The sequence below is a fragment of the Pinus tabuliformis genome, chromosome 9 (genome assembly GCF_031772625.1).
Source record: "Pinus tabuliformis cultivar Carrire ecotype Pingquan chromosome 9, CPIR1, whole genome shotgun sequence".
NCBI classification, from domain to species: Eukaryota; Viridiplantae; Streptophyta; class Pinopsida; order Pinales; family Pinaceae; genus Pinus; species Pinus tabuliformis.
The window spans coordinates 1,225,909,772-1,225,934,075 of record NC_142307.1 but is presented as its reverse complement, the minus strand read 5'-3'; the positions used below and the strand labels follow the sequence as shown (position 1 = coordinate 1,225,934,075).

At 35.3% G+C, this 24,304-nt stretch overlaps 1 protein-coding gene across 1 annotated transcript; it reads right to left on the bottom strand.

The window, feature by feature from the left end:
* Positions 1 to 12,054: 12,054 nt before the first annotated feature.
* On the bottom strand, positions 12,055 to 14,090 carry LOC149152955 (uncharacterized). Its single transcript, XM_089439545.1, has 5 exons — positions 13,900 to 14,090; positions 13,613 to 13,737; positions 13,306 to 13,510; positions 13,046 to 13,225; positions 12,055 to 12,607 (listed from the first exon to the last, which is right to left on the bottom strand). Exons 1-4 carry the CDS (start codon positions 13,991 to 13,993, stop codon positions 13,047 to 13,049), a joined length of 603 nt encoding a protein of 200 aa, XP_089295671.1. The 5' UTR covers positions 13,994 to 14,090; the 3' UTR covers positions 12,055 to 12,607; position 13,046.
* Between the last annotated feature and the right edge of the window lie 10,214 nt (positions 14,091 to 24,304).

Below are 24,304 nucleotides of genomic sequence, written 5' to 3'. Positions count from 1 at the left end.
TTATCAGGAGCTTTAGATTTACAATCCCTTCTGAAGTGCCCTTCCTTTCCGCATTTCCAGCACACCACCTTTGTAGGTTTTCCTGGAGATTTAGATCTCCCTCTAGATTTAGATCTCCCACTCGATGACTTATTTTTGTTTCTGTTCTGGGACCATCCTCGTACAGACAAGGCATCACCATTCTGGTTGTCCATATTTTTCCGTCTCATCTCCTCCGTCAGCAAGGCTGAGACTATTTCATCAAACTGCAAAGCAGTTGCATTGCTACCTATTGCAATAACCAGACTATCCCACGAATCTGGTAGAGAACACAACAGACTGATGCACTTATCTTCATCTGAAATTTTAATATCAACAGATAATAACTGACTTACCACAGTATTAAACGCATTCAGATGCTCTGTCACCGAGTCTCCATCTTTCATCCTCAGGTTATACAGCTTTTTCCGTAGGAACAATTTATTCACCAAAGACTTAGATTGGTACAAAGTTCCTAACTTGACCCACAAAGCCTTTGCCGTAGCTTCCCCTGATACATTCAGCAATACTGAATATGAGACACACAATCGTATTGTGCTCTTTGCCTTCCGATCCAACTTCTTCCATTCTTCATCAGTCACTCCCGATGGTTTAGTACCCGGATCTACCGCGATCCACTGATCTTTATCGACCAACAGATCCTCCATATTGAGTTTCCACAACTCAAAATTCTGACCATTGAACTTCTCAATCTCTATCTTTCCACTGCTCGCCATCTTCTTTCACCACCAGAATCGATCTCGCAGATCTCCCACTGAACAAGGTCTACCACAGGCCTGAGCGAAACCCCTCAGCAACAAAGGCGTCCACTTGAAGCCAAAACAGCTCTGATACCAAATGTAGGTTTTAACCCTATACAGAAATTACGTGCATAAGAATTCTTAAACAAAGAAAATAAACAATGCGAGAGCATAACCCATAAAACACATATGCACAGAGATTTTTCCCTGGATCCCAAAACCGGGACTACCAGCTTGATTTTTCATTATGTTCCTTTCAATGTTACAATACATATTTATACATGCCGAAGCATCCAATACCGTGGACCGAAAACCATCGCGTCCAATACCATGGACCGAAAACCATCGCGTCCAAAAAACATGTGCGAAAATCATGCACAAAACCATAGGTGGGTCCGCCCAACCTAACATATGGTCCAAAACCAAAATTTTCCGGGGCGCTGCTCTGGACCCCATAAAGTGGGGTTACGGGTGCCCTTCAAACCCCCTATTAACTACGTGGAAAGAATATAACACAACCCAACAAAACAAATGTCTAACACCCCTCTGATATGTGATGAATACTGGCATAGTAGTGGTCTCATGGCGCTCATACTGTGAGAAGGACCACCTATCTCATGTTCAACCTTTGACTCTACCTGTGAAGTGCTGAAGAGGTCATGGGAGATGAAATCATCCCAAGTAATGCCCTGCAATCCCAACTGATGATCCACCAAAATCTTAATAAGAGCAAAGTGATAAACATTGTTAAGTTGCTGCTGAGGGGTCTTGTGCTGCATGAAGGTGTTCATCCTCTCTATGTTCCTGCAAATGAAAAATGGGATGTTCATCATCCGTACCCTGGTAAAGTGCATGAGCAACCTGATGTGATAGGCGTATAGACGAGAGAACCTCCCCTCACAGCTGAAATACTTCATGATCAACTCCATGAGTGGAGCATGTTCATCTTTCAAATATCTAAATGGAAAGACTCTTGTGAGATGCCTCAAGCAATTGGCCTTAATGTAAGGCTCATAATGTTGCCGATCAACTTTCTGTTTCTTGTGCCATGGTTCTCCAACATTCGGTATACCGGTTGCTAATGAGACAGTTTCGGGTGTCAGTGTGAAGGTGACCCCGGCCAAGATAGAGTGATCTCCATGTAGGTGAAGCACAAAAAGACGGGCCAACTCATGATGAACTCGAACATTAGCCACTCTTTGACAAAACTCAAAACATGATAGATGCTGGAAACATGACATAGCAAGAGGGCATGCCTGCAATTCTGTGAGGGTGGTTGGCTCATCCCTAACATGTTTGCCACTCTTGTGATGTCTCCTGGGAGCCTGCTCTTCCGAGGATGAGTCACTTTGTGTCTCCATCTCATACTCTGATGAATGTTGTGATGCCATGATTGTTGTGTGTACTGTATTTAGGCTTCCCTTTGATGATGGTGTGAAGCTAGGTGCTTTTGTGATATCTGCCACCAAGGGGAACAATGAAACAAACGGGAGTATTAGGAGGGGAGTAATGTGATGGGGATAGGGGTTATGGGGAGAATTTTGTTTAGGGCTATGTAGGGGGTTTGGGTATTTAATAGGGTAGGTTTTTGGGGTGTTATGCTGACAAATAAGACTGGGGGAAGATAATAGGGTTTGGTAGTGTTTTAGGGTAGGGATAATAGGAAAAATGAGAAAGGGAGGATAGGGAAAAATGGTAGGTGAGGGAAAAATGGTGGGTGAAAATGGAACCTTGGCCTCAATACCACAATTATGCAACCCTAATAACAATGGCCTTTGGTTTTTTCTTGTGGTTGATTTTATGAGTTTTGTTGCATTCAAACATAGCCATAAACCACCATATCATTTATAAACTTTGATGAACAAGTCATGTCATAGAGCCTACCTTTCAATTTGATGGGCTTCACAAGAAATTTGAGGAAATTTGGCACGGTTTTGGCCCTCTGTGGGTGTGCGCCATGCGTAAAACCTAGTGCGTCGCGCCCGTTGAAAAAATACACTGAGGGGTGGCTCTGTGTGCGCCGCGCCCTCTGTGTTCACCGCACCCCTGTGTATATGCACCGCGCCCTGAAAACTGCCTCCAACTTTGCTCCAAACACACACGATGCACACTCAAACACTTTGCAATGTTTCCCTATGCACTTGATTCACACAATGACTTTGATTTTGGTGGAAACTTGTATTTAAATACTTGGGAGTCATGGGTTAAATTTTTGCTTCTTCAAAAACCCATTTTTCTAATGTTATGTTTCGACACTTTTTCACTGACTTAAAGCAACACTGATTTTCCCTTTCCCTTTGAAATTTTAGCTCAAATGATGAAATTTTCGGCACTCTTTGCAGGGATTGCATGACAGGACATTTGGCCATAGAAACCATGCCTGCACCTGAAGAAATCAACTGACGACTTTTTTGAAAATTTTATCACCAATGACACTGTTTGACTTTTCTTCAAAACGGAGTTTTGAAGAACAGTCGAAGTTTATCAATATGACGATGAAACTCTCTGAATCATTACTTTGTAAGGGCCTCACTCTGGCCTGCATGGCTTTACTGGACATATTTAAAGACCAAATTGATTAATCCCTAGACCTAATGATAGAAAATGACCTTTATCCTTTAAAGGACCAGACCTTGATTGTCATGGACTGTGGTGATCATTGACAAAAGACCTAAGCCAGCAGGAGCCAGACATGGGGGGAAATGACTAGCAATGACCTTTTCTGTCATATTATGGTACGCCCCTAGCAGAATGCAACTGAATGAATGGAGCGAGACTCCTAAAAATGAAATGCATAAAGAGTTTTGATCTCTGATGGAGGACTGACTAGACCAACTCTAACAGGAATTATGATAAATTTAAAGTTAAGATGGATCTACATTTGTATATTTATAGACATAAAGTAATTGAAAGTAAAAATGTTTCTCATTATTATGGTAGGTACTAAATAATAATGTGTGACCTCTTAAAAATAAACACATGCTCTAAACCATTAGGCCCAGACACAATTTAAAGTGAAAAAATTCTTATGGTTAAAACATTTTAATGGTGTGTTATTGACTTTAAGGACAATGTGTAATTGCTTCTATCCTCTACATGGAGTTTAGATATGGCATATTAAGAACCAACAAATATTCATCAAGCACATCTCTAGGGATTCGATCCCTTTTGACTATCTAGATTTAAGATGGATTTATTATGGTATAAGATGTGAACTAAAATAATCATCTTTAAGAATTAAATTATAATCAAATATTTTGATTTAATAGTATTGCAAAATAAGTTAAATATGAAGCTTCACACTTTATATATATATATATATATATATATATATATATATATATATATATATATATATATATATATATATATATATATATATATATATATATATATATATATATATATATATATAATTGTTTTATTTTTAAGCTAAAAAGAATCTGCTAATTTATATTATATATGAAATAGAATACATCAATAACTAGTGCAGGCCTATAACAAGGGACACCATGCCCATTAATATTATATCCCCATGATTATCAAAGTCTTCTTCCCTTATATATATATGGATAAACCACATGGAATATTATCATTGCCTTGAGATAGATGACATAATGACCAGTGAACTAAACCAAAGAGCATAAATAAAAAAATAGGGGAAGGTGGAATCTCCTCCACCTCCATTTCTCTTATCACATTGTTAGAGTTGGGATTATCTTTGGCTTGGTCAAAAGGTCAAGAATCCTTTGTGATATCAAATGGGGTTGGATTACATACTCCTAGAGTGATGGGGGGTATCCTCAACCATGTTTTTCCTACCCTATTGATACACCTACTTAACTGAGATGCTGATCCTAAAGACCCCTTTGCAAAAAAGTTCAAACTTTCCCTTGAATACTCTAATCATGTGTCAATATATTTTTTTTGTAGGCAAGTCAAAATTTTTATATCATCAAAAATTTACATAAAGTAAAGTCTAAAATGCTTGGAGAGAAATAAGCCCATGAGACAGGGTAGCCATCAAGAGTTTAAAGACACCATCTACCCATGAGAGGGAAACTTGATGGTCTCTCAAAAAATTATGAGCCATAGTATTGACCGTTAAACTAGCAACCTATAGTGGTCCGAGGAAAAAATAGCAAAGGCCATATACCCTTGGCAAGGAAACCAAATCACCTTTGTAGAAGTAAAAAGCCATTGTTTCAACAGTAAGACTCCAAAAAAATGAGTAGACAAAAGACATAATTGACCTTAAGTAGATAATATGACACCATGACCCTAAAATAAAAACTTATGATAAGCACACATCATACTATCAAAAAGTATGAAGATTAAAAGCTTGGAAATGAGGCTTTCCTACTTGGGATTTTCCCCTTCCTGGGGATCCTTGGCCTGGGCTGGTTGCACTTGCTTCCCTGCGGTCTGGCCTTGTTGGTAGTTATCCTTCCTAGATTTTACTTGCTACTCCAACTATATGAATGGATAATCATATCCATTTGGTGGCCATAGGGGCCACTCCCATTATATGAAGACTCCACTGAGTATGGCTCCTCCTCCTTTATGGAGGGTTCTCCCTTGGCAAACTTTGAATTCGGTGTTTATTCCTTTGGCTCAGGTGTGTTGTGGCTTTCAACCACCTTTTGTTTCTTGGTAGGCTGCTTAGAGGGACCCAAGTTAGGGGCTTTTTGTCTTGGATGAGAAGCCTCAACACCTGTAGACCTATCAATTGAATTTGAGGATGCTAGAGGAGGCGCGATAGGGGGAAACAAATTCCTCATTTCCCTAGATAAATTTCTCAAATTTGTGTGTGTATGCACTAGGTGGGTATTTACCTCTATGATTCTGCCTTCGACCTTGTCTCGAGTTGCTTCCTGCTCCCTCAATTACTTGGTAAGTTAATGATAGCCTAGAGAGAATTGTTGGTGTTGCATCATTCGTTTGCCTCCATCACAACCACAAGACATTGAATGTGTGTGTGGGTGTCCTCATCAAACTGCTCCTCCTCTTGTGCATGTCAGGGAGGCAGTGGTTGGCGTCCATGTCCCCTACCCCCCCTACGAGCTTGATTGTGCTCCCTGACAATAATGATCCAGAATGAAAATTCTTCACCTATGATATGAAGCCCCCTGAGATGATCAGCCTCTTTAGACTTTTAATGCTCCTCTGCTCGCATTGTTGAAAGTTTGAAGGAACGAATGTCGATCTGCAGCATAGTAACTGAATTCATGTTATTCTCCATGCTTAATTGTTCTGTCCGGGTGTGAAAATCCTTCTCGAAGTTGCATTGAATGTGGCTTACTATGAGATCATGGGATGGATTCCACCCATCCCTGTCTATTAACTCCTCATGCATTGCGAGTGAGTGACAATTGCCCTCCCTCATTAACACCACAGTCACCCAGATCTGTCGAATCATGTGTCAATATCTTACTCCTCCTTGTTTCTTGGTTTTAAAGGTTGAATTATCATAGTATTCACCATCTAATAAGTCTCCACCAACCTAAAAAACTCGATATCTTATGTATGCAAGTGTAAGGGATCCCTCTTCCATCCTTCTACCTCCCACAAAATATGAGCATTGCTTGTCTCCAATCATTTGATTTTAATTGTTGCCTCATGTTCTTCCAGATCCCTTTTAACACTCCCAAAATAGTGTTGTTTGATTCTAGATGCAACTTCTATCACTTCTTTCTCCACCCTCAAGTCATGCCTAAAGTTAGACTCCCCCTTTGTGGGGTGACCACTACCCCTCATCCTTTTTGTTTTCCCTCCCTTCATTTTGCACGTGATTTCTATGTACAAAGAGGTGCAATTGATGTGGAGGAACTAATAGTCAAGTCATTACCAATTAAATAACAAACTAGACCACCCACAAATCGGATTTTGTAGTCGTAATTCCAATACGCGTGATCTCTTATCCACAATCCTTGAGCTTATCCAAAATATTCTCTCCACCCTCTGTGGACCTAGTTGATACCTCCTCTCACTAGTTGATCTTGACCCCTCCACAACACAGGCTCCCTCTCCCACGGTCCTCCCACGAGCATAAATCTACTAGCACCGTTTACCACTAGAAAGCTTCCAACCAAAATAACCCCTCTATTCCCTTAAACAAAGAGGACCATATACTCACAGTCACCCATCAAGATCTTCTACCACCAACCAAGAAGCCACCCTAGGTCTATATAGAATTGAGGTATACAAAAAATTAGGAGGACCTTACCACACTTAGCATAAACATTTCCCTAATCAATTTGATGCTCAAGGATGATGGAGTCTCCATTCCCTCCTAAGAGACAATACAATCTTTGTGCAGCCCCTTGGCTCGAGCTAAGTGAATTTCTCAAGAGCATTACAACATTGTCTTGACCTTATATTGTCCTTGCGTTGTAGCCACTTCTATGAATGATGACCATATTTTCGTGACCTTCTTCATCCTTGACAATGATTAATGACAACCATTAGAATCAACTTCATCCCTATACAAATCCTCTTAAATTTCAAATCCCCTAACCACCGACTTTGTCTTATTAATACTACACTCATCATCCTACTTTATGAATAATGAAAATATATATATCTATATATATAAATAATTGAATTAATAATTTTAAATATTACAAAAAAAATATTTAAAATTATATATAAAAAAATGGTCAAAATGTAAAGGTAAAAAAATTACTAGTTGTGTCTTAATAATTTAAATATTATAATTATTTAATTTTAAAATTAAAGACATTAAACATTATGTTTTTTGTCACCATTATATTTGATGTGAAACAAAAAATTATTTTTATTTTTTCAAATGCCAAAGAAAAATAAGTTTGTATTGAGATCTGTGCGTATGTGACCGATGCTGAGACAATGCTGGGTAGCATTTTTCATTATTGGGAACAGCGAGATATTTGTGAGACCGAGAGTTTTAACCAAAAAAATAAATACACATCAAAACAAGAACAAACAAAAAATTATTATTACTTTTCTAAAGGTCAAAGAAAATCGGTTTGCTTTCAAAATTATGTATTGAAATCCGTGTGTACGTGATCGATGCTCAGACACTGGTGGGTCGCATTTTCCCTTTATTTGGAGCAGCGTTAAGATGTTTGTGAGACCCAGAAATTTTACTTTGAAAAAAGAATAAATCGACATTCCCTTTATTTCAGAGTCATTAAACGTTTTATTTCATTTCACTAAAGAAACTCACTGTGTCACGTTGATTTCGATTTCTATATATGATCGATGTGTTTTCCTTACATTAGCGATATGACTCTTGATGAACTATAAAGATGTTTAAAATGCACATTCCCTCACATTTTTGAATAACCGATCGTAATTATTAATTTTATTATTATAAAATTATAATTATATTATTAATAATAATGTTTATTTGGGAATCTTTTATATTTTTATTATATATATTTATGGGTAGGAAAAAGTTATTAATTTTATGAATTTAAAATGTATTTAATATTTTGATTAAATTAAGTATTATTGATAATTTTTATTTTATTTTATTTATTTATATTTCCTATTTTTTATATTTTATTGGTTCATTATTAGAAACAACTATTTTCTAAGAGACGCGAGAAGTTTGAATTTATAAGGAATATAGTATAAATATATATATATATATATATGACAAGTCAATAAATATTAAAAATAATACAATATTTACATTATTTTATTTATCTATTCAACATGATTGGTTTATTTTTATCTCATTTAATATTATTGAAAAATGAGTTTAAAATAATTTTTTTGTAGGTTAAAATTATTTGAAAGTTTATTTATTTTAATATGAATATTTTCACATTAATTAATTTGAGGCAGAAATCTTTCGGTATACTGTGTGTTGTTATTAATATGTTCGAAGTTTCGGGTGAACACTTCACTCATCTTTGGAGACAATAAGATATAAGATTTTAATGATGTAAGGAGTGTTAGGCCAATTTTAAATAGAAGATGGAGTTAGAATTTATCACTTAGGGAGGGTGAGAATAGTGAGACCCTTGATTAAATTTCTTTTATAAAAATATTAATAAAACTTAGAAATTGAATATAGATTAACAAACTCAAGTTAATATGGGTAAATAATTATTATTGTCCTGAGGATGAACCACATTATGGATCACAAAAGCCTAAAATCTAACAATAAAAATATTTGATAATAGTCAAAAAAAATTATTATTTTCATATGGATAGTAGTTTAAAATATTAATTTATTTTAATTAAATTAGTTAAGAGTAAGTAAAATTAAATTAATGTGAATATGGATTGAAATGAAATCAAGATTTATTAATTTGGGATAAAAATATTAATAATTAAAAAAATTAATGTTATTATTTGGAAAAATTATATTAAAAATAAAATTATTAATTAATCAAATTGATAAAAAAGATATAGTAAATATTAAAATTAATATAATATACATTGAAATGGGTATATCAAGTCATATATATATATATATATATATAGTCTAACTTATAAAGGACATTGTCTTTTTCACTAGAATTCACCAAATTTGGCCAATACAATTTCAAGATTTTTTGTTGTTTAAAATTCATTTTTGAATGCATAAATGGATTTAGTAGGCTGTAAAGCTTAGGCATTTAAACTGAAGATTTTAAAAATCTTTGTCGTATTTTGATTAAAATTGATAAAAATTAACAAGAAAAAATCTCATGAAAAAAATTCATTTCGTACCTATATGGGGATTCACAATCCCTTATCAATCACCTGCTAGGAAAATCCTACATTGAAAAACCACACCTACAAAGCTCCTTTAATCATATATTTTCTTTTAGTCCTATCTATCTTCTCTTTTAAGTCACTATATAATTTGATTGTTATCTCTCTTGGCTAATCTATATTTGTCTTGTTTAATTATTAGTCTCTTTCCTCAAACAAAATATTTTATATCATAAGTTAGTTAATTTTCTCATTAATTCTTATTCTATTTTAACCAATTTTAAATATATTCATTTTATTGTTTTCATAATCAGTTTTATTCTAATTATATTTCTTTATTATATATATATATCTATATCTATATATATAGATAGATAGATATATACCCATTTTCAATCTATATTAATTTAATTTTAATATTTACTATATCTTTTATCAATTTGATTAATTAATAATTCTATATTTAATTCAAATTTACCAAAACTAATATTCTTTTTAATTATTACTATTTCCCTAATTAATAAGCCATGATTTCATTTCAATCCATATTCACATTTAACTTAATTTGATCCACTCTTAACTAACTCAATTAAAATAAATTAATAATTTTAACTACATTATCAACATGAAAATAATACATTTTTTCTATTATCAAATTTGGTATATTTTTATCTAATCTTATTTCTTTATTATATATCATTATAATAATAGTATATATATATATATATCCGTTTTCAATCTATATTAGTTTAATTTTAATATTTACTATTTTTTATCAAATTAATATTAGTTCAATTTAATTAATTAATAATTTTATCTCTAATTGAAATTTTCCAAATAATAATATTAATTTTTTCACATAGTAGTATTTTTATTCCAAATTAATAAACTGTGATTTCATTTCAATCCATATTCACATTTAACCTTAATTTGACCTGCTCTTAACTAACTTAAATAAAACAACATGAAAATAATACATTTTTTTACTATTATCAAATTGAGTATATTTTTATTATTATTTACCTCAGTTGATTGAATGCTATTCAATTTCTAATTTTTATTAATATCTTTATAAAAAAAATTAACCAACAATCTCATTATTCTCCCTAACTGCTAAATTCTAACTCCATCTTCTATTTAAAATGGGTCTAGCACTCTTCACATCATCAAAAACTTATTGTCTCTGAAGATGGATGAAATGTGGATGAAATGTTCACTCAAAATGTTAAGCGTATCAATAAAAACACACAATATACCCAAAGATTTCCTCTACATCAAATTTACTTTTTTATTTATTATAAATTATCAATTTTTTCCCTTTATATAAAATAATATATTTATATATTATTAATTTATTGATTATATCAATAACTTTTGAGCTAAAAATTCTATAATCCATAATATTATTAAACATTTTAAAAATATATACATTTTAAATATATATATATATATATATATATATATATATATATATATAAATTTATTTACTTCTAATTCATAAACAAATTATTACAATTCAATATTTTTTCTTTACACATAATAATACACTTACACATCAAAATTTTCAAAATTTTAAAATTCTATAAGAAAAAATCCACTCCCCCTTCAATTTGAAGATTTTTTCTTATACTTACATATCAAAATTTTAAAATTCTATATGAAAAAATCCACTCACCCTTAATTTTGAACATTTTTCCTTATATCAAATATAGTTGTGCTTATTAGTTTACAATATATGTGACATTGTGCTTTACATCATCAAATATTTTTTACATGAAAGGGAGGATGTGCGGAGATATAGAAGAAAGTTTTATACTAATTAGGATAGTAAAAATAAGAGAAAAAATTATATGAAAGTTAAGATAAACCCTTATTTTCAATAGAAAGATGAGAGATAGGTGTGAAGTAAATATAACATTATTAGTGAAAATAAGAATGTAGAAAAAAAAAACAAACACTCAACCAAATATAATATGTTTACTCAATTTTTATTTATTCACTTTCTTTTTCTAATTTTATTCTAATTGAAAGAAAATAAATAAATATCTATTAAAAAAATATCCAATAAAATATAATAATCTAAAAAAATAATACTATAAAAAGAAATAAAAAAAATATAATCTCTTACTAAAAATAAAACTAAAAAAATATGTGGATCCCTTTCTTGCCCCGAACAATATTATTCACCTTCTCCCCACCGACATCCCCATCCTTTCACTTTCTCCCCAGGGACATCCCCATCCTTTAGTCTTCAATTTCAAGAGTGGCCTCCACCCATCCTCGTACAAAGTGAAAGTGATACAGTAAGCGCGCAAAGTGAGGAAATACAATATATTTGCCTTCCAACAATATTTTAGCATAAACTTTTCTCATCCACTCCGCCCTATTATAATGATAATAATTTAAAAGTAACGATCCTAATTATTATTACTAATAACAACAATTTATTCTATTTCTTTCCATCCTCAAAAAGTTTATAATATTAACATTATATTTAATCATAAAACTAAAAATTACTCAGTATTTAATTTGAAGTTAAGAGTTAATGAGTCATCATGTTTTCCGACAGCAATGAAATCCGATGTGAAGACAAACGATTTATTATCATTATTTCCCAGAGGACAAACGAAAAACAGCTGTATTGAAAATTGTGTCTTGCAAGTCGTGCGTACGTGATTGACGCTGCGACTATACATGGTCGCATTCTCCACTGTTTGCAGCATCAAGATATTTGTGAGACGTCATGCCCTCTCTAAAGCTAATTCAAATTTCAAACATGAAAATACACAATAATTTCTGATGCTTAAGAAACTTCGCAGCAAAAAGCGGAACTGTAATTGCCCGGATAAGTGAAAATAGACATTATAAAATATCACAAAACGACGGCTCTGATGTCAAATATACTGTAGATCGCGTACATATAGGAACTTCATATGTAGAAAGCTGCTAGTCTCTCCGTATTTGTAAATGTATGTATGTATGTCTGTAGCTCACTCTGCGGATAACTGCCCAGTTAAAACACGTTCAACCTTTCCTTTAATTCCTATTCGAAAACGGAATAATACACTTCGTTACTCTACGCCAAACTAATGCTGACATCGGACAGAGGAGAGGTATCGGTACTAGGTAGAATGAACCTGCCAATCAGACACAAAAATTGCATTAATTCAATGCAACATTTAAGAATTTGTGTAGAATAGTAGCTTTACTATACTGTATATTGCTAACCCTTATGCAGATTTGCTGTAAATGTGAGTTGTCAGTTTATTATTTGGCTAAAAATATCATTATCATGTATACTGTTAACCCTTATATATTATATAAATGTGAGCTGTCAGCTCAGGGTTCAGCTAAAAGATACCTTTGTCATTTAAATGTGAGTTGTGAGCTCATTATTCTACTAAAAATACTCTTATCTTTTAAATGGGATCTCATGATTCCGCTAAAAATACCATTGCCATACCTTTGCTGGAATAGAGAGTAAGAAAACTGTGATCTGACAACTACCATTTAAAGCGAGTATCTATAATATATAGACGTTGGCTGTACTCTTGTGTACGTCTTAAATAGTGTACCTTAGATGGGTGCAGGCACAGAAGCTCCCAACTCCACCAGGTGGCTGCCATACGGTCCGGGGGCTACAAATGACTTGTGATGGATGCTTGACTTTGGCTTTGAAGAACTTGACAGAGATTCCGCGATCAGCATACGAGATCTGGTTTTCTGATATTCACACATTCTCGGCAACGAAATTCCTGCAATTCACCTCGGATCAGCTATCTAAGTAATAAAGACTTATTACTGAGAAGAGAAAGTGAAAGATCTGAGGGAAGACCTTCTCCTGCAGCGAGATTGACATAGAGATCGACGATATTGGGGCAATTGTTGCGGCACTCGGAAGAACATAACTTCCCACTAAATTCTGGTTCGAGTAGAGAATCGGTGGACATTCCCACGGCCATGCGTTCCAAGCCGCAGGCATTTATGCACTCCTCGCTCTCGATCCATTCCGCCAATTTCTCAGCGACCACAACGGACGACTAAAGTTATATGCAAATATTGTTAGTCAGGACTCAGGATCATCACCGGCTATGCTAGTTGTGAAATCTCGAGTTTATGAGAAATTAATAATTAAAAGGTACCTGGCATTGAAATTGCAGGGTGCCGTCCAACATTAGAGCCTTCTCGAGCACACATCTATTACCAGTGGAAGAAACCGAGAAAGCGCAGACTTCCGCGGGCAGCTCCTCGCAAGTCAGAAAGGCGCCTGAAAAAAGCATACAGTACATCAGCTCCATCATACAAATTAAGCCTTGGATAACCTTATGAAGCCAATGACTGTTACAAACATGAAGTAATTCCTATAACAAAAGATCAATGGGAATTCAAGATGAAGATGGAAAGCAAGAAAAGAGATCAAAGAACTCACTGTGTACTCCATGCGCAGCAATGGCCAACAGAATGAGGAGGGAAAATATGTAGGAGAGTGAGCATGCAGCATGTGTGGGTTTGGCGGAGGCCATCTCTATTCAAGAAACACACTAGTTGTGAATTTGTTGAGAAAAAAGTAGCACAACTAGTTGAGCTCTTTAATGTGAGTGAGATTGTAGATCTGAGTGGGAATGAGAATGAAGCCGTGTATTTATATCGTGAGTCCATTGCGCGCCTCTCCAGTATCAAGGGACCTACGAGGAAGGAAGGGGTGTGGTGTACAATCAGGGAAGAGGTGAGTGAGACTCGAGAGCGAGGATATTTTTGAGCGTATGGAGCAGCATTTCCGTGCTTTCTCCGGCTGGTGGGGCAGGGTAGCAGTGAGGGCCCCACCCGCCTGACAGCTCCAAAAATCACGGCTAATTTACAGTTAAGGCGCACTCGGCCGACTTTCTTCGGGTTCGCGACGAGGACAACGACCGTGTGTGCCTACATGTTCGGTGATTCATTCGTTAATTGCGTGACACGTACTGCTGTATTTTTCATGACCGCAATTTTTCTCGGCTCTGTTCCTCCCAAAGTCAAAAATCAAAATAAATAAGGAGAGTTTTCTACCATGGCATTTACTTTTATGATAAACAAAACCATGGCACCGAGCAATTCGGTGGTCTGATGGGACATGTCAAAACTAAAATCCAAATCCTGGTTGTCACTCGCATTTAAATCTTAGTATTCGAGAGTCTATTTGGTTGTTAGTTATACACGAATGGAAGCAAAGTCTCTGCTACTACAGTGTAGTAATGTACACTGTACACTGTACGTACAGTGTAGTAATGTATACTGTACACTGTACGTACAGTGTAGTAATGTATACTGTACGTTTTAGTTTAAGTAATGTTATTTGTAGTTTAATTTATAGATGAAATAGATATATTTATCGGAATCTGGTAAAATAATTTTAAGAAAGAATGTGATTTTTTGTTATTTAGAATGCAATTTTGAATGCATAAATGGGTTCAACACCTTCAAAAACATTTTCTGTCACTTGGATTAAACAACTTAAACTCAAGTTTTTAAAAATCTCTACCAGATTTTGAATAAAAATAACCAAAAAATATGTCGTGAAAAAAAATCATTTTGTCTATAAATTAGACTACTCGATCATGTACTACTCCCATATTCCCCCATTACAACATCAAGAAAGTAGGGAGGATTGATTTAGATAGCGGTGAATAAGGGTGTTAACTTTCTCTACTCTACTAGGATTGGGGTCAATAAAAGGAAAGTAGGGAGGATAGGTTTACATGGCAGTGGGTGTTAACTTTATCTTATGTGCAAGAATTGGGTTCAACATGGTTTTGTTTTTGGTGGATTGTTCATTTATGATGCAATACCATTAACAAAAATAAATAAAGGCCTTGTTTAAGGAGACAATAATTTTGCCTCCATGGTATTAATTTCATTAAAATTTGATGTTTCTTATTTTGCAAAATCTTGATTTAGAAGTGTTCTAATCAGGATTTTGAAGGTAGAAATAGATTCAGCATCCTCAAAGCCCTCAACATGCCTAAAATTCTATAGTTTGACACTTATAATCTTGATTTCCAAAAATTTCAACTGGATTTTTTCAAAAACATGCCAAGAAATTTTATATTTTCATGACAAAATTGTCACCTACTTAAAATATTCTAAAAATAAAAAATGCAAATAACATATAATAAGGAAACTTAGTAAAAAAAAGTATAAACCAAGATAAGAATTTAATATATAATTTTGATATAAAGGAAGAGGACATAATAACATGGAGCATATGGATTATGTTATAGAGGAATTTGCAAGTACATGGATTATGCCATAGATCATTGTCACAGATATAGGTAACAATCAAGAATGTACATAAAATAGTTTAATCATGACTCCATGTCAAAGGAACATATAATATGGAGCAATGCATAGTTTTGGTATAAAGGAAGACAACATAATAAGATGGTGTGTGAATTATGCCATTGATGATTGTCACAAATATAAGGAACAACAAATAGTGCATATAAAATAGTTTAATAATGAGTTTAGGTAAGGCAAGCATAATATTAAAATATTATGATAAATGTTTGTGACATAAAGTAATGGGTTTTATCAAATTAAGAAATTAATTAGATGGTTGTTTTAGTAATTAGGTGACAAGTTCAAGAATTGATGAGGAAATAAATAAAAAGATCTAGGCATTTTAAGTAGGATTTACCTTACCATGAGTAAATCTAGAAAGTGTAGAGACTTAGTTGAAGTGACAAGTAGAGAATCCACAGCTCACAATTTACAATTTATAATTAATAGTGTGTTCATATTAATATATGAGATACCATTTCCCAATCAATGATTACTATAGTTTCTTTTTAGTTTTATCTATGATTTAATGTTGATGTGAATGTTGGTAACCATGTGATTTTATAGTCTGACTACTCATTTCAGGACATTACATGATAAAGGTGAGATTTGGGGCACCACACCCTAGTAACATCATTTGATATCAATTAATTAAAGTTGATAATTTTATAATAAAAAATCAATTAAGAGGTAACATTTAAAAAATATAATAAACTTTATGTGAGAGAATACAAGGGGAGAAGAGGTAGTGGAACAATAATAAATATAAAATTACAAGTGTTAAGGGAAATACTACATAAATGGAGATTAGACAACAAATAAAAGTAAAGTATCCATATTCTATAACTAATACACAATTTACCAACTATCAATCATCAAAAACACACATTAGAATACATTTTTTATAGTGGGAAACAACTCCAAGATTAAAAATAAAACATATTGTGAAAATGTAGAATACTTATCTTAGATAACATTACAATCCATATCTACAAAGTCACGCTTAGAGATAACACTATACTTATCATGTTGAGAAATCTAGGGAATCAAGTATTAGGTGATTTCTCTTCCATTAGTAATTGCTTATGAGTGTTTTTTACAACTTTAGATTATGATATTTTTATCTTTAGTTATTAGTGTTCTTCTTCATCAAACAACTAACAATGCATGAACATAAATAGACAAGAGACACATAATGTAAGTTATGAGCCAAGGCCAAAACCTCTCACTCTTTGACAGGAAAACCCACACAAATTCTTCTTATAGAGATTATAATTGATGAATACCAAGATGAAGACCCTTGACCTATTAGCCACTCCAAGACCAAGACAAAAGTCCTCTTCCTTGAGGTAGCACCGAGACCTTCTTCATGTAACAACACCGAGACCTTGTCACACACTTGTGACTTTCTTCCTATGGTAGCATCGAATTTTCTTTGTTATGGTGGCATTGAATTCTCTTTTTTTGTGGTGGCACCGAATTCTCTTTGCTGTGAGACAGATATTACACCAAGGTCCTTATTGTGATATAACATCAAGATAATGAGGGGATGTCACTGTGATATTACCGAAACTTTGTCTAACTTCTCTGCTCCAATCCGCACCGTAACCTCTACAATTACGCCGAAATATAACTTTTATACCCTTGTCTGAACTGTGCTTCTTTGTTGTGAAACTGAAACCTTTCTTCTCTGAGATCCGAATGCATCACTATAATCTCCAATCTGAATTACAGAGGTATCTAAACTTGTCATTGTACTTTGTCACCCAAATTTCAGAGAGATCTGAACTTCTTCACTATGGAAATTCGAAGACCCCATCCACATATATATAGTAGTTGTCCAATACAAAAAAGTCGACATGAGAGTTCAAACATGTGTGTCTCCAGATTAGGTGAGCCGACATGAGTTTCTTACTTCATCTTGAAATTGACTTGCAGAGGAGTAACATGTGCTTGTCTTGGAGGGCTATTTGACAATCCTATAGACTTAAATACATTTGTAACATGCCCAAGAAGGGTTATTCATCATGACATTGAATCTTGTTAACAAATCCTAAAGGATCAAAATTGGAGCCATCTAAAAAATAAAATATCTTGCTCATGAAACCCATGAAGTAAGAATTACAATAATAATTTTATTTTATTTCTTTACATAAGTTTCAAAAATCAAAATTACATGTAATTATGAAGACCGAACCTAGTTACACTTTTCAACACACCCTCTTAACTAGGGAGCTATTCATAATGGTACTTGGTCATTCTCAATCTGAAGAATTAGATTGGTAACCCATCTGTATAACATCATATCAAGCATCATTTTTACATAGCAAGGCCTTGACTAACAAGTCTATCTCTCCACAATATATGAGCTCGATGCTAGCGAGGCCAATGATTTATAGACACCCTTATCATTGTCTCTCCTAAAACATACCCCACCCGAGTTCTCAGGGTATGTTCCACCACGACTATTTGTATATTGGATTCCAGTCCTCAAAGAATATTGGTCCTTTACGACTACACTTGTCCTGGATTCCCTATCTCATCCTCAAAGAGCATCAGATGCTAGATGTTTACCTAATCCTCCATTCTTTCTTCCCAGTGAAGACAAGAATGATGGGTTTATCTCTCCCTCTTAATTAGGGAGGACATACAATGCCAATAAAGGAATGTAATCATGCCTACGGAAGGAATGTACCTAAGCTCCCCCTTGGCTTAGGAATTTCCAAGTTTCTTCCAAGTAAGAAACTTGTGTCCAGGCTCCCTCTTAATTAGGGACCTACAGCAACTCCTTAGGTGGAGATGAAAAGACAAATAGCTGCTTGAAGAGCTCCTTCCTTCGCTGTCATGAATTTCTTTGTCACAAAGTCTTCATCTTTGAGAACTTCTTCATAAGGCACAAACCATCCATCAATTTCATCCATGAGTCAATCATGTCATCATTCCTTTCATCAGAAATTGATCCATCAGCCTACATCCGGCATTGCTTCATGTCATGCCGCCTTCTTCATACTATCTTCTTTAGAAGGGTCTTACATCCTTCTACATGGTCCTCTGGCAAGACATCCATAGTTCTTCCTTTCGCATTCGTGCATAATCCCATCGAGATATTGTTCAAAAATAAGAAATTAACACTTAAATCAAAATTACCTATGTGATGGTCTTTCATCATGGCATCTTCCAGATTGCATTAGCAACTTGCATACATGTACATATCTCCCAAATATATGCATTGTCAAGGGTCTCCATCTTTCTCAGACTTCCATTAGAGCCTTCATATATTTTCAGGAGATTTCCTAGTCAAATCTTCTAGTCCTTGGATGTTGATTTCCTTTTTCCATGGTTGTATAGTCGAGAGTCTCTTCCTTCCTTTCTTCACATATTTCATTCCTATGAACTTTCAATCAAAGTTCCACTAATCACTGTCAACCACCTCATTTTCATATTAGGACATATTATGTTGATTTAATCTAACATGACCTATTCCTTCCTACATCCTTTGAGAGGAGGAGATCATTTTCTTTTTATCATGGTTCTCAATATAGAGCAGAGATCCATGTTACCTGCAACCATACGACATGACTTTATAGTATTGAATACAAGCATACATACCTCATTTACCTTTAGGTCATCTAGGATTATTTTAGAAACTTCCTTAATATAAAATAACTTCAATACCTTGATTTGCTTCCATCTATCATACCATCATCCCATGAATTCCACAAATTGGAATTCCTGATGAAACACTTTTCTTCCTCTCTAGATCAGTGAACCTTTCGATGAATATTTCATTAGAGAAATTTGAGGATATTGAATATCCCCATCGGCAGATGTTTCCCTTTTTACTGAGGTATGATGAGACTTGTCTTGGATGACTCTTATTTTCCTTAAGTTTCTAATGAGGTTCCCAAGAGATATAACCTTCATAGTTGACTGCCATAGATTTTGTTCCAATTGTCTTTCATGTTTCCCTATGGAGATGTCACGAGCTCTTTCTTTTAATGCTTCTATGATGCCATGATGCATGCCATCATTTAAAATAGCCATGTCTTATGATAGAAGATTTAGGAACTATGTGAGGAATACTATCACAGTCATAGTAGACATCTCTTACTTTTTCTTTCATAGATTTCTTCTTTTCAGCTTCCTCCACTTCTTCAGTGATATGGGATTCTTCTCTATCTTTCTTGTTATTTCCTTTCTTGAGCTTAGGACAATATTTCCTGTAATGATCATAGAATTGAACCGTAGCTATGCTCTTCTTTCTTTCCGACAAATGTTTGAGAAGTTCTTCCCTCAACCTGTATTTTTCTATCTTGCATAGAAACCACAAGTTGTTGAATGGAATAGATTTCCTATCCTCATAGGTAGTTGTTACCTTGTTCATCAGTTAGTGCATTTGGAACAATGAATGTTATCTCCTTATCCGATATGATATCTCCCATATCTTGCAGTTGAGATCTTATGAAGATATCCCTTCATCCTTTGATACCTTCAATTTGTGTAGATCATATATAAGTGATATAAGTGAGGGGACCTTTGACTAATTTCATAAGAATCCCTTGAGCCCTTTGGTCCCTTTCCATGTATTCAGATAATGTTTGACCTTCAGATGGTTTGGATACTTTTCCATTGATATGATCAATGACTTCAATTTCTTCGCGTACTATGTCTATCCTCATTTTCCATGCAAGGAAGTTCGATAACCCAATCAACTTATAGATCTCCTTGCAAAATGAATTCATTTTACTAGATTAGATTATAGAAGAAAAGCTACTTACTTGTCCAGTGAAGATAAAAAATTCAACTTGATCCCTTTGTTGAGGGTTATTTATGAGGATGTCTTGATGCTTCCATGGATGATCTTCTTTAAGGATAAGGGAGGGTGTAGAAATTCCCACTGTAGATCAACAGATTGTGCAATATACTAAAGCAAAATACAAGATCTACTTCTACAACAAACTTTGCGGAAGCTTAGTCAAATATGAGCAAGATCAAATAGAACACATATAGCTAAGAATGAGAAATCAATCACACATGAACACAGAAGAATAACCCCGGGAAAGCCTCAGCCTAAAATCCCAATCTTTGTATTATCATACAAGTGGAAAATATGTTCAGATTACAAAAAGAATCAACTCACAAGCTATCCTGTTCTCTTTGCAATCAACAATGTTGCTCATAGATAGTAAAAGGCTCTCACAACCTTCTCCTATGCCCTCCAAGCCTCCTATTTCCTTGCACAATTTTTCCCGGGATCCAATGCTTCCACTTGTGTGAATTCCCACCTCACACTGCTCACTTGGCTCAGAAATAACTACACAAACCTGAACGAGATAATTCCTTCTACATGGATGAGTTTCCTTTATAGGAAAATTCCTCCAACTGATGGTACACTATCCCTTCCTTTGATCTCAATTGGGTCTCTGACTGAACTGACATGCATCAGTTATTTATGAGAGAATATTCAGTTATCTGGAGCAACAGTTGCATGCATGCAAGCATTAACTAACTGAACTCACAATTAATTCCACAAACTGTTGGAACTAATCTAACTGGAATTAACTCAGTTAACTGAGCTAACTAATTACAACTCAAATTACAACTCATAGTTATCTCTTTAACTAATGGATAAATTCCTCAATCAATTGATAAACTATTGCATGTCCCCACATAGACTTCATGTTTGATTTTCTACAACTAATTAACTCAAGATGAATTAATTAATTATTTTACAAACAACTGCTAAGATCAAATTCGAATTTTACTTCTCAATTTTAGTTCAGGGACTAACTAAAATTGGAATCCATCCCGAAATGCTATTTATAGCAATGCTATTTTTAGCACTTCCATTTTTCATTCCTTGTTGCTATGTCCAACACTGGTACCTGAACTGCTATTTATAGCAGTGCTATTTTTAGCATTTCTTGTTGCTATTTTCAACACTCCATCTCAACAGGAAAGGCATTCAACTCGAACCCGGTCCTGAACCTTTGGAATGTTCTGCATGCAATACTTCTCCCAAGTGTTATTGCTCCAGAAACTCTAGAAACCAAAAACCTCCCAATTGACCTCTATGTTGGGTTAGAAACGTCCTCTGATGCTGAAGCTTCCTCTGTCATTGACAAGTTCTCCCTCTATGACCTCTAAGCTGCTACAACACTCCATGCATCTTGCATCATTGCACACCTCTCTGTGCCATCTTGCACTGGTGCAACACTCCTGTGCCTCTCGCATTGTTGCAACCTGCTAACTATGCATTGTCTTGGGATTCTTGCACTGTAGCTCTCTCTGCTGCTCCATCCGCATCTGTCTCTACCCACTTAGCCAGTCCTGCTACTCCTCATTGGGGCTCCTGTAGCAAGGTCTAATCAAAGAGGTTGGGTAACTTAATGATCCTACCTCTATTCTAGCCTTCTTGGGACTGTCACTCCACATCACACCACCTTCGACCTGGAGGTATGGATGCATGTAATCCCTCTGCCCACTTGGCTCGAAATTTCCCCTACTAGAGGTGTCTGCATGAGTAGATGTCTCTACTTGATCTCCTCTCGACTTCTCTAGTTGTGGTTGCTCCATAACCTCCTAAAGCTGCTTCACCAATTTGGCTCCTCCACAATTGTCTGAGACTTCTTTTGTGGTTGCATGTTGAGAGGTAATTTACTCTCCCTCTAAACCACAAAGTATCCAATAGTTTCCTTGCTCCTCAAGGATTTGAATGCATCTTGAACCTCAAGAGCATATAGGTTCTTGACTCATGAACCGATCTGCTTCACCTGTCTAGTGGTGATGTGTCAAAGGAAAACCTTTCCCTTACTGAAGACTAAATCATAGCCTTTGTCTTCCAGCATTGTGATCGACACCAAATTTTTCTTTAGTCTTGGTACATACTTGAAATTGGTCAAGGTAATGCGAGCTCCATGCTCCCTTTGAAAAACAACCATGCCTACACCTGAGACACTATACTTTTCGTCATTACCCATCGCTATGAGTATCTGGAGATCTTTCTCCTCCAAGGTACTGAACAAACTCTTGTCACCGGTCATGTGGAAAGAAGCTCCACTGTCAAGAAACCAACCACATCCCACCATGGATGAAACCATGCATGCGAAGAGTGTGAAACCCAACTCGAACTGCGAGGCCAATGCCTCACCTTCTGATCCTTCCAAGGATCCCTTCTTGGAGTTCTTCAGTGGACAATTTGTAGCAAAATGGCCCACCTCATGACAATGAAATCATCGCACTTTCGATTTGTAAAACTTCTTCCCACCATGGGAAGAACTCAATTTGAGATGAGAAACCTTCTCCTTCCCTTTCCTTGCCTTACTCGCTAAGGCACAATTTTCTTCATCCTCCTTGGATGAAGAACCATCTCTGGTGCTTCTTCTTATCTCCTCCTGCATTTGATCTGCCCAAAGTCGTCCCTAATCTGGTAGTTTCTCTCTTCCATTTACCGAGTCTTGCTAGCTATGCCAGCTCTTAGGAAGGCCGAGGAGCACAAGACTCACCATGTCATCATCAGCTGTCGTGATCCCTACACTTCCAAGCTCATCCTTGCTGGTGGTGAGCTTGTTCATATATGTAGAGATCGTGTCGCCCTTTTCACACTTGATTTTCCGAAGCTTGTCTTTCAGCACCAGCTTCCTCTATTCGCTGCTATTCTGATATAGATCTTTCAATGTTTTCCACATCGAAAATGGTGTCTCCTTCCCATGGAGACTCGAGACTATGTGGTCTCGAACTCCCTCCAGAAGGATTCTCCTTGCTCTAGCCACACATTTCTTCCATTCCACCAATTCTGTAGCATTAGCCGCTGTCGGCTTGGGGACTTCTTGATCAATGGAGTCCTTTAGACCGTTATCCTGTAATACTGCTTCCATGCGATCCTTCCATGGCTATATAATTCAAGCTTCCATCAAGGGCATACTCGAGTCTTAAACCGTTGAATGCCATTGGTGAAATTGAGACGTGATAAGAACTCGATTTCTATATTCAGGAACCTCAAACTTTGAACTTCTCCCTTCTTGTATATTGTTCTTCACTTTGATCACCTTTTCTCTGATACCATGTAGAAATTCCCATTGTAGATCAACAGATAATGCAATATACTAAAGTAAAATACATGATCTACTTCTACAACAAACTTTGTGAAAGCTTAATTGAATATGAGCAAGATCAAATAGAACACATATAACGGAGAATAAGAAATCAATCACACATGAACACAGAAGAATAACCTGGGGAAAGCCTTAGCCTAAAACCCCAATCTCTATATTATCATACAAGTGGAAAATATGTTCAGATTACAAAAAGAATTAGCTCACAAGCTATCCTGCTCTCTCTGCAATCAACAATGCTGCTCATAGACAGTCAAAGGCTCTCACAACCTTCTCCTTTGCCCTCCAAGCCTCCTATTTCCTTGTGCAGTTTTTCCTGGGGTCCAGTGCTTCCACTTGTGTGAATTCCCACCTCACATTGCTCACTTGGCTCAGAAATAACTACACAAACCTTAAGGAGATAAT

Bases quoted from the DNA above. Each gene is read 5' to 3' on its own strand.
- LOC149152955 (XM_089439545.1), bottom strand. From the start codon at position 13,993: ATGGCCTCCGCCAAACCCACACATGCTGCATGCTCACTCTCCTACATA. The intron at 13,738-13,899 runs GTGAGTTCTTTG...TGCTTTTTTCAG, and splicing joins TGCTGCGCATGGAGTACACA to GCGCCTTTCTGACTTGCGAG. The intron at 13,226-13,305 runs GTCTTCCCTCAG...GGTGAATTGCAG, and splicing joins CAATCTCGCTGCAGGAGAAG to GAATTTCGTTGCCGAGAATG.